The sequence below is a fragment of the Pundamilia nyererei genome, unplaced genomic scaffold (assembly GCF_000239375.1).
Source record: "Pundamilia nyererei isolate P.nyererei 1_Seehausen unplaced genomic scaffold, PunNye1.0 scaffold00049, whole genome shotgun sequence".
In the NCBI taxonomy this organism is placed as follows: Eukaryota; Metazoa; Chordata; class Actinopteri; order Cichliformes; family Cichlidae; genus Pundamilia; species Pundamilia nyererei.
The window spans coordinates 2,117,462-2,128,309 of record NW_005187450.1 but is presented as its reverse complement, the minus strand read 5'-3'; the positions used below and the strand labels follow the sequence as shown (position 1 = coordinate 2,128,309).

Here is a 10,848-nt window from a genome sequence, read left to right as displayed (position 1 = left end):
ACCTGATATAGGGTGTTGATGTCATTAGACCACACCCCTTCTCATTACAGAGATGCACATCACCTAATATGCTTAATTGGTAGTAGGCTTTCGAGCCTATACAGTTTGGAGTAAGACAACATGCATGAAGAGGATGATGTGGACAAAATACTCATTTGCCTAATAATTCTGCACTCCCTGTACAATTATATAATGGGATAAAGCCTCACCACATATGTTTTTTTTCTTCTGGTGGACCTGAGAAATGTCTCTTAAAAGACATTTTCAGTATTTATTTTCAGTAATTGCAGAAAATGAACCCAGGACCTGACTAAATGTAACAGTGGTAGCTAGTTTATAGCCCTTTTGGTGTAGCCTGGAGAGCGTATATCATATTACTCTTACACCTTGCCTCCTTGATATTAAAGTGTTAATTTATCAGTCTGTGTTTAGAGAAATTGCTTCAGTTTTATAATATTGTAATAATAAAATCACTTTTGGTGAAATGCCCCACAGGGACCCTAATGTTGAATTAAGAATAAAAATTAATGCCAAGGTTTCCAAGGCTACTTTCTCTCTTCGTATCATTGAGCCTTTAACCTAATTTGAGTTTTCCCCTAAACATAAAGCGACACCTTGTGGCTTTCTGGGGAAATCTGTTTGAAAAAGAGGTGCCACAGAATTGTGATCTTTATAAATATACCAGTCTTATGCTAACACTTATTAACATGGTCTAGAAAAATTATGAAAAGTATGATATGCATGTTGGACTGCATGTTGAAATAAAGTATAACATTTGAACTCTGTTCTCCCTCTAGGAATGTACTCATGATATCCTGGCAGCACTTCAGATAAATGCTGACATAGTGACCAAAGACATTCTTTCACTCAAGGACAGGGCACAGAAGCTGGTCTGTGATTGGCTGCATCAGTTCTGTCGTACCAATCTGTCAGATATTGTGGCCACTCATGGTGTTCCCTGCCATGAAGAGCAGCTTAGAGAGGCTTTCATAATTGGTGGAGCTTTGATGAGGGCTGACTGTAGAAACCCCAGATGGCATCTGCTCTATGTGGACATCCTTTTGGCAAAAGGTGAGATTGTGGGGGAAATTTTCTGAGCCGGATCCTTGCTAGGATTGGAAATCATCTGCCTAGCAGCTTATGGCTTAGGCTGCGTGACGTTTCCAATTTGACAAAAAGCACTATTGCACCTGTCATCCCCTGTTCTCAGTAATCCATACTTCTGTTATGGTCCACCTGCTCCAGGTGAGGTCAAATCAGCAGGCGTGCATCTGTGCCAGATATTTGGCCAGGAGCCAAGAGATGCAGTGGCCCAGGCTCGGGTGGGTGTGGTGGATGCCTGGCAGAAGAAGTACTGCAGCGCAGCTCGCAGGCTCAGCAAACTGGCTGAGAAGGATTCATCCTATTTTGACTTCTTGCTGGCTCTCATCCCATTTAATCAGCGGAAATGCATGGCACAGGTAAGTGTACAGGAAACCCAGATTTAGTACCAGATGAGCAGATCTGCCAAAGTTGTTTGTTCTGGCTTTGTCAGCGTTATTTTTCATCAAAAAAAAAAAAGTTTATGTCAGGATATTTCCATGATATTACAAAAACCCCATATCATTTCTCTCTATTGAACCAATGGGTGTTATAGTTGTATGTATATATTCTATCTATGTATTTTCATTTATGGTAAAATACAGTACAAACATGTGGCGGGTCTTAGATGCCTAAATTAGATGGCAAAGTCAATAATGTGAATCTGATACATATCTACTCTAAACTACATGTACACTGGGACAGGAAGCAGCTCAGGAGGCCAACAGTGTGTCATCATGTGGTCAGTGGAAGCAGGCGCTCACCCTCCTGACTGTGGCAGTACAATCAGGGGGCAGTCAGAGAATGGAGTATCTTCACCAGCGGGCTGTGTGCCTGGCACAGCTGGGCTTACATGAGCGGGCTATATCTGATCTGGACAGAGTTATACAGAAACACGATGGACCTGACTACAGCTGTTCAGACCACCCTCAAGTCCGGGTGGAGGATTTGTGCTTGCGAGGTCGCAGCCTGGTGCTCTGCTCCAAAGAAGGGCCAGCTCTGGAGGACTTCATCCGGGCCCTGGAGCTCAACAGAGAACAGGCCATCAAGTGTGTGGAGGCTGGGCTAGGAAAACTGCCTCTGGCTGAGTGCTTCCTGCGGGGGGCGCTGCAGCATTATGGGGAGCAACATCTCAGTAAGGCTTGGACCTTGATTGAATGTGGCCTCCTTTTGGACAGTGAGAACACAGAGCTCCGCAGACTGAGGGCAAAAGTCAAACGAGAAGTGGCCAATCCTTGCAACGTGAACTAGTGTTGACTGTGAACTGGACACAGAATCTCCAGTGGAGCCGCAAAAGCTCCAATCAGGTCAATGTCCTACCTCAAAATTAGAAACAAAGAAAAGAAAAACCTAATCCCAATCATTTTGTTATGCTCAGCTTCCTAAATTTCATGGGATGTTTGGTGCTTCCAGAGCACCCATTGCTACTGTTCATATTATTCCCTCAAAGTTCAGTTTAAACTTACAGGATTAACATCAGTGTCTTTACGATTACATCAAAGCAAAAATATTTATTATAAGAGGAGTAAGTGAATTAATATTTAACACCACAAACACTTATGACATAAAACATTAGCAATGTAATTAATATGATAATCACAAAAAACAATAACTATGCTATCATAATGTATAAGCAAAATCATTCAGCGTTCAATGCTGTCACACCTAGATAAGTGATATAAGAAAGTGCCAAGTGTGCAGGTTTTATGCTTTTCAAATGAAGACAAATCTTTAATCATATCCATGGTGGCAAACACAATTTAGCACGCAGAAGTACATGTGATTATAAATACTGAAATTTAGTTCACACTGCTGCCATTGGAGAATAATTAAACATAATGTCAAAACACAAGTAGTTTTCACTGTGCCTCTACTACGACTTTTTGCATTGTATGATGTATGTAGCATTAGATTTATGCATATACTGCTCATGTAGCTGAGATGAAACATTCACTGTGGTATTATGCATACACAGTAATGTATTGTGGTTCCATATTGCCAAAGTAGGACTTCTCCCACTCACTCATGAGGTCAAAGTGCAGTGGGCGGTCACAGAAGGTGCAGGAAGCGGTCGCCGGGCCATTGAGCAGAAGACCTGCTTCCTGCCAAACATCCACCAGTTTCCCTGTGAATGATAAAAGTGTTTGTAAGAATAAACAGTTAAATGTTGATATTTATTTTCTTTTAAAATGTTTAAAAGTTCTGGTCGGATTATTCTAGCACGTGCCATTTTTTAAGCTCCCCATAGAGCACGGTCATTTAGGGGAGCAGGTCAATGTCAAGAGAGCCACAATGTCTTGTGGGAAAACATTTGCACTGACCATTATCCCCATATTTTGCCATATATTTAGCAGAACACCTCTGACCTAATTACAGCAAGTGGCCTCACACTCACCCACAAAGTACTCCATCATTTTGGGGTTGTGATGAGGAGATGGAGCCAGTCTCAGCAGCTCCTCACCACGAGGCACTGTGGGGTAGTTGATGGCCTGTACGTAGATGTTGTGCCTCTCCAGAAGGATGTCACACACCTTGGTGTTCAGCTCAGCGTTGCCCACCTGGAAAATAAATCATAAAAGATGGCACGTGTCATTTAGGAGAAACTTTTATTCTGCACAGTTAGGTAGTGCATACATGGATGAATCGTTTTACTCAGCCTGTGGAGTCTAGATTAGATCTCTGGGATAATTATGGGCTGCTTAATTGGTTAGTTCTACTCAAAATTTCAATCTGTTAAAAATAATAAAAAATTCTAAACTAATTAAATAAACTGGTATGCAGTTGTTCAAGCCTATTATACAATTTTAAGACTCAGTTTACTTAATTGTTTACTTATTTGTGCAATTTAATCACGATTAAAGACTATAACTAAGTCTGTGTTACCCTCCCGACTTCATCTGACCTACGTTGTACTTTCTAGGTTTATAAAATGAATAAGTATTATAATATATATAATAAGGAAAATCAGGTTTAACTAACAAGTGATACTGAAATAGCGGTGGCTGTAATCCAGTGTCCATTTAGCTGTGCTAAATCTTCTTACCCGGATGGGGATGATGTGGCTGGGGCAGTTGACCACCGGTAGGCCTTTATCCATGAGCAGCTGCCTCATGTGTTTGACATTCCTCTGGTGGGCTCTGCGGAGCGCCTGCCCCTCTTCACTCTTCAAGACCCGCACAGACTCCAGCGCTCCGGCCAGGACCATCGGGGGAAGGGCCGTTGTGAAGATGAAGCCGGCTGCGTAGGAGCGCACTGTGTCCACCAGGGCAGTGCTGCTGGCGATGTAGCCTCCCACACAGCCAAAGGCTTTACCTGAAATAGTGACAAATGACAGATTCTATGTAAAGTGGTGAGGAGAGCATTTATTAAGTGTAAATAAAAATGACATACTTTTTTTTTCTTACATTGCCATTTTGTATAACTTTATTATTTCTACATTAATACATTTCACAGATGTAAAATTTTTTTTAAGTTATTTACATTTTTATTGTAAAAATATGATTATTGTGACATCAATATATAAACATTGAAAAAAGCAGAATGCATAAAAAATTTACACAAAATGTATTAAGTCTGAATCAAATGAATTTTAATATTTCTAACACACCAGCTAAAACACTCCCAAGTCAATTTGTATCAGTTTCTTAGTTAAGTTTCATCATTATTTTTTTCATTTACTGTCATGTGAACTGTTGTAACCAGACTTTGAAAAAGTCTGATGTTGTAATCCAGGATTAATTCACAAGGATTTCTACCAAAAGCCTTGCATCAAGTTTCACACCACGCAGTCTGCCTGTGGACAGTTTTATCAGAACAGCCAGAGAGGGAGTAGAACTGACGCTCAGCTGATAAAACCTCTGCTTCCTGTGATGAGAGATCACTTCTCTCTTGACCTTATTGAACCAACAGGGGCGCAGTATCATGCCTGTTAAAAGTTATTGCTCCTTTGTTGGCAATGCGACAGTGACAGTTACTGCAGCAGAGGCTGTAAATGGGAGTTGGGCCAGTAGCAGAGCCTGTGAGAGTTTGAAGCTGTTTACCTTGTATAATAATACTGGATTGCATTTATATAGCGCTTTTCGGGACCCTTCAAAGCACTTTACAATACCACTATTCATTCACTCTCACATTCATACACTGGTGAATGAAAGCTACAGTTGTAGCCACAGCTGCCCTGGGGCAGACTGACAGAGGCGAGGCTGCCATATCACGCCATGGGCCCCTCTGGCCATCACCAGTAGGCAGTAGGTGAAGTGTCTTGCCCAAGGACACAACGACCGAGACTGTCTGAGCCGGGGCTCGAACCAGCCACCTCCCGATTACAAGACAAACACCCAACTCTTGAGCCACGATCGCCCCTGAGCTTGTGCTCAAGATGAAAGGACAAAACTGCTGGTGTGAGAGAAGTGGCTAACTCACCTAAGGTTCCAGAAACAATGTCAATCTTGTGCATAATGTTGTCTCTCTCGCCCACTCCAGCTCCGTGGGCTCCGTACAGGCCCACGGCATGAACCTCATCAACAAATGTCAGCGCTCCGTAACGATGGGCTACATCGCACAGCTCTTCCAGAGGACATATGGCACCTGAAAAATTAGAACGGTGTTTAGGTGAACAACAGGGTATAAGAGTAGCAAGTATTTAAGATCTAAAACAGGTGACATACTGAAGGAAAAAGCACAACTTTTCCAATAGCTGATCCTTGATCTGGTGTTTTCATGATGGAGGTGGAGAACATGTCAGCCCAAATGATGCTAAATTTGATTGAAAACTGGTGAATCTCAAGGCTATGGTTTATGACTTATGTAATCTTCAGAGTCATAAAACCATTCAGTGACTAGTGCACTGTAGACGGGGGAGTTTTCATTGATAAAGAGGTCACTCCCTTTTGGAGAAAAATGTTTAAGCAAAGAATAATTAATCACTCACAGCAACTTTACGAAAAAGAGACACCAGATCCCTCAACTGTAGAGGGTCAAAGGATGGGTGTTTTTCCTTTAATTTGTCAACCACCGCATCCAAAATGTGTGATTAAGAAGTATGTGGCGAGTTATTCTCACAGATTTTGGAAACAAATATTTAAAACATAAAAGAACACATAAAATAATTTAAAAAACATGATTAATATCAGTTTTTGCTTTTAAAAGTATGATCAGCTCGTGCTTTATGGAGCTGTCACTGGTGTAATATGCTGAAAAAACTGAGCTGAGAACAATACAATACTCTTTATCAAATATCATTTTAAACTTATACTGGTGATAATTGTTGAACTTTTTAAAGGAGGTGCATCCAACATCTGCTTAGAAGGGAACTCCTTCAAGGTATTATAATTCCAGCTGATGACCCCCTGAAGCAGCTTGAGAGAAAGAGATAATGGAAAAATAAGAGTCTCGTTTCCAAAAGTGCTTTTTCAAACGTTTGACTTCGTGGTTCTTACCGTCCATTGAGTGCACAGTCTCAAACGCCACTATTTTTGGTGTCGTAGGGTCTGAGCGTTGGAGCAGTTCCTCCAGGTGTCGACTGTCATTGTGGCGGAAGATGAAACGTTTGGCTCCGCTGTTCCTGATGCCCTGAATCATGGATGCGTGGTTCCCAGCATCGGAGTAGATCTCGCACCCTGTACAAAACAGTGAATAGATCATTAAACAAATAAAAAATAACTGCTAACTGCTAACTGCTAAATAAATAGCTAACATTGATTTTAATGTTGAGGTAATTATTTACCTGGCAGCATCTTAGCCAGAGTGAAGAGGGTGGAGTCATTTGCCACAAAGCAGGAGGAGAAGACCAACGCTGCATCTTTCTGGTGTAGCTCGGCAAGCTCCTTCTCCAGAGTCACATGGAAGTTGCTGGTGCCTGAAATGTTCCTCGTCCCACCAGCTCCTGCACCATGCTTGTCCAGAGCGTCTCTGTGGACATCCACAACAAAAAGGTACAACATCAAGCCCAGATACAAAACAATGAAACCAGCTCCCTGTTTCGACTTGCGAGACAGACACACTCTCTGTTTTTAAGAGTAGGTTTGAAATGTTCCTTTTTGATAAAGTTTATAGTCCGGGGTGGATCAGGTGACCCTGAGTGTTTCTTCTTCACTCACCTCTTTCCACTCTCTGTGTGTTTACACACCACTTTGCATTCAGTCTTTAGTTATTATTAATCTCTGTCTCTCTTCTACAGCCGGTCTTCTGCCCCTCACCATTTACCAGTCATTGCAAATGGAAATCTCGGAGTCTGATTCTGCTGGCAGTTTCTTCCTGTTAAAAGGGAGTTTTTCTTTCCCACTGTTGCCAAATGCTTGCTCAAAGGGAGCCTTCTGATTGTTGGGGTTTTCTCTCTATAACCATACCTTAAAATAGATAAATAAAACTGCATTAAACTGAAGTGAATCGCATATCTTCTACACTGTGCCCAGTATGCTTATGTTTTTCCGTCAAATTCTTGAGTCCTTTGAGTTTATTTGGTTTCACTTCTTGCAAGAATGATGCAATTTAAACATAAGATTACCCAAGCCAGTCTACAGCTTTGTATCGCCATAAGGATAATTAATTACTCAAATCCAAACAGTATCTGCAGATATGTGGTCCAAAACCAAGTAGTGCATAGATTAAAGTTTTGAGCCGCTGAAAAGTTATATGATATTTGCTGGGTCCTGTTACCTGATGGCGCTGAGGACCCGTGGGTGCCGACTCATTCCTAGATAGTCATTGCTGCACCAGACGGACACCTGGGAGCCTTCCCGCCCAGAAATAGAGTAATCCTCAGCAAACGGGAAGACCTCAGCACTCCTGTTTACTGTCTTGAAGACTCTGTATGTGTGGTCCTTCTTTTTCACAGCAATCTTCTCCATGAAGAACTGATCATAGTCATAGCTGGGGCCATCTGTGGAAAGAATAGTTTTGACTGGGCTTCAGTTACTCTACAGCATCCAATAGACAGCTTTTTATTACTGAATATTTACCACAGAATATTACAATGAAATGCCTGGAGGGGTAAAGCCCTTTTATTTGTATAACATACCCATGTTGTCTTTGAGGAGGTGGGTAACACTGTTGGGTTGAGCTGAAGTTGGGCACGCAGAATCCTTTACACCTTTCAGAGAAGCCATCAAACCTGTCAGAGAGGAGTGTGATTGTGTCAAATTTATAAATATTTTGTCCCCTATTTTTGTAATTCGTCAGATTTTCTTCTATTAAAGCTCAAATTCTGCTACTCTGATGGCAGCATCGCTGCAGGTACTTAATTCCTACCACTTTCTTGAACATCCTCCTGTACTTCAGGGCTGGCTCGGACCATTCCAATCTGGGAGCTGACAAAAGGGCATCCCTTTGATACGGACACAGCCACCTGAGTAGCAGTTTGAGCAAAGAGCCTCCTTTGTTCAGCTGTGGGAAGCTGTTGATCCTGGGGTTTGGGGGCCGAGACGTTCAGCTTGGCTTCCAGAGAGCCCGGGCCGCTCACGGTGATCTGACGAGCGATGAGGGGGCAGTGATTCGCAAGAGACAGCAAGGCGGCTCCGGTTCTCCTTAAAGCTGGCTTTGGAGCCAACTTGAGGAAGGGGCAGTGATGGAGGAAGGCAGCCATGATACTGAAGCTGTTCTTACTCTGGGTTGAGACAGAAGATGGGACAGAAGATTTTGCCTTACGTGGGTGAAGATTATAAATTACATAGCATAGAGTCTCTGTGATACAACCCAGATTTATTTATTTAATTACTTTAGGTAAAAATAGCCTGTTTTAGTCAAATACACTATATGGTAATTCCCTAACTCCCTTCACAAATGATCTAAAGCTCATGCCTTAGCTTAACATGCAAAAATGCAAAAAATGCAAAAATGCAAAATGATGTTAACTGGTAATGGCAACTTGACTGGTAATGGCTCAGCTTAGAAAGCAGTAGGTGCCTCCTCCTGGGTGCGGCATGGAGCAGCCGCTTATCTTAACTCTGCAGGCACGTAAGAGCTACTTACTTGCATCATCAGCTGAGTCTGATTACCATGGAAGCTTTCAAATAATCCGATAAAACAGACGTTTCTTTTTGGTTAATGGCCATTATTTCCTGAGTCTGAAAAACTTTTCGGACTCAGGAAAAATACTCACTAAAGCACACTCTACCACACAAATGTACTGATGTATATTGTAATTTGCTGGTGAGCACCTGTATGTGTAGTTTAGTTGGCTACCGGAACAGGTTCTATGATTTCCCACATTATTTTTGTAGTCAGCAGAAATAGTGTGGGAAGCAGTTGTTGTGAAGTCTGGGTTTTCTCTTGAAGTCTGATGTTATCTTTAACTGCTACTTCCATTTAAACCACAAAAGTAGGTCAAATTATCTTTTCACCTTATGATTGTTTGGTTAATTACTTTAAATACATTTAAATACTGACGCACAAAGCAACAAGAAGAAGAAGGCAGCTAACCAACAAAAAATGAATACATCCTCATTTATTAATTAATGATGGAGTATCCACACCAGATGTTTTTATCTCAGTTAAGAATATTTAAATCAAACATCTACAATTACAACAAAAATAAAATAAAAACAATGACTATAATTGATCAGAGCAGGGTTAATAATGAAGAAAACTCACCTGTTGACCTGCACTGAGGACGAACTTCCAAACAGCAAATAGGCAGAGGGTCAGTAAGTGTCAACAGTTACTGGTCAGATGTTGAGGAGCATTATGCAATCAGCTCAGTTCCCACCCATCAGAGGTGTCTGCGGATCTCAGCTTTGGGGGGGGCCACAAAAGGGTGTTGTTTGTGTTTGTGGGAGGTGCAAAGACGCTGATAGGGTTCCTATCGGCACACGCTGTGTTGTGGCACGCACTGCCACTTAAAATAATGGTGAGAACACGTTTGTGGTAACAATCTCAATATCTTCATGTTCCACAGCTTGTGAATATGACATCTATTACACCACAACAAAGAGTGCATGAAGATGCCGCAGATGACGAGCCTAAATTATCAGATGACATGATGTCATGTTCAAGTCACACTGCAATTTTCTACCAATATAGAAAGCAATGCCATCTCCTATAATAAACCACACTATCAGGTTCTTTTGGCTCTTTGTGTTTTACTTTAACAGAGAAATGAGGACATTGTATGATTAACGTTTCTTTATGAATGTTCATAACACATACAGTTTTATATGTTTTTTAAAAAAAACATAGCAAAAGTTGTCTCTGTGATACTGTAATGTACTCACGCAGAAACAGTTTATACAGTAGAGCACAGTACAGAGCTGATGAAGGTTAGAGAAAATAAATGTTCGCAAATTATTTGCTCTACTTGCAAATGTATTGCATTTTCCTTTAAATACTTGTATTTTGGGGTGTTTATACTCTGGGTGCTAGTGTTATTATCTCCATTGTGACTATAAAGAGACTTTACAGAACACAAATAAAAACAATGGTTTGGCTATAGGAAAGGTTTTGGTGTATTTAAGGCTTTGGAAATATTATAATTTTGGCTGATTGCATTAAACGTGTGTTAAGGGCTACCTAGAGCATAAACAGCACAAATAATTGTGGCATTTCTTACTTTACAACGGCACTGCACTGCCACTTAAAAGGTTTATTTAAAAACATAATTGGAGCATTCAATTCATACTGATTATAGTCGTAAACTGTTGAATGAGATGACCCAAATGGAGACTCTGTAGACAGACTGTAAACACAGACGGTAATAAACCTGAAATGGGGACAAAGTGATGAAAGGAACTAATAAGCTCTCATACTAACAGCAAATTCAACTAAGAAACAAAGGTT

General features: G+C 41.2%; 2 protein-coding genes across 3 annotated transcripts in view; one reads left to right on the top strand and one right to left on the bottom strand.

The window, feature by feature from the left end:
• Positions 1-2,714, top strand: part of ttc34 (tetratricopeptide repeat domain 34) — a 10,766-nt gene extending 8,052 nt beyond the window's left edge. For both annotated transcript variants that reach the window (XM_005732965.2, XM_013910812.1), the window contains exons 6-8: positions 798-1,071; positions 1,246-1,460; positions 1,786-2,714. In XM_005732965.2, coding sequence (XP_005733022.1) covers positions 798-1,071; positions 1,246-1,460; positions 1,786-2,331 — 1,035 coding nt within the window. In that variant the 3' untranslated portion in view covers positions 2,332-2,714. The remainder of the gene's footprint in view (positions 1-797; positions 1,072-1,245; positions 1,461-1,785) is intronic.
• Positions 2,715-2,782: 68 nt separating this feature from the next.
• LOC102204205 (aminolevulinate, delta-, synthase 2) lies at positions 2,783-9,998 on the bottom strand. Its single transcript, XM_005732966.2, has 10 exons — positions 9,667-9,998; positions 8,326-8,680; positions 8,096-8,188; positions 7,735-7,957; positions 6,803-6,987; positions 6,516-6,695; positions 5,500-5,664; positions 4,124-4,392; positions 3,476-3,638; positions 2,783-3,205 (listed from the first exon to the last, which is right to left on the bottom strand). The coding sequence occupies exons 2-10, from the start codon at positions 8,657-8,659 to the stop codon at positions 3,042-3,044; spliced, it is 1,776 nt and encodes a 591-aa protein (XP_005733023.1). The 5' UTR covers positions 8,660-8,680; positions 9,667-9,998; the 3' UTR covers positions 2,783-3,041.
• Positions 9,999-10,848: the final 850 nt, after the last annotated feature.

What these genes read in the sequence shown, in the direction of transcription:
- LOC102204205 (XM_005732966.2), bottom strand. Translation starts at nt 8,659, where the DNA reads ATGGCTGCCTTCCTCCATCACTGCCCCTTCCTCAAGTTGGCTCCAAAG. An exon ending in CCTCCTCAAAGACAACATGG is followed by an intron (nt 7,958 to 8,095) that starts GTATGTTATACA and finishes TTCTTTCCACAG; the next exon opens with ATGGCCCCAGCTATGACTAT. An exon ending in TCTGGCTAAGATGCTGCCAG is followed by an intron (nt 6,696 to 6,802) that starts GTAAATAATTAC and finishes TGTTTTGTACAG; the next exon opens with GGTGCGAGATCTACTCCGAT.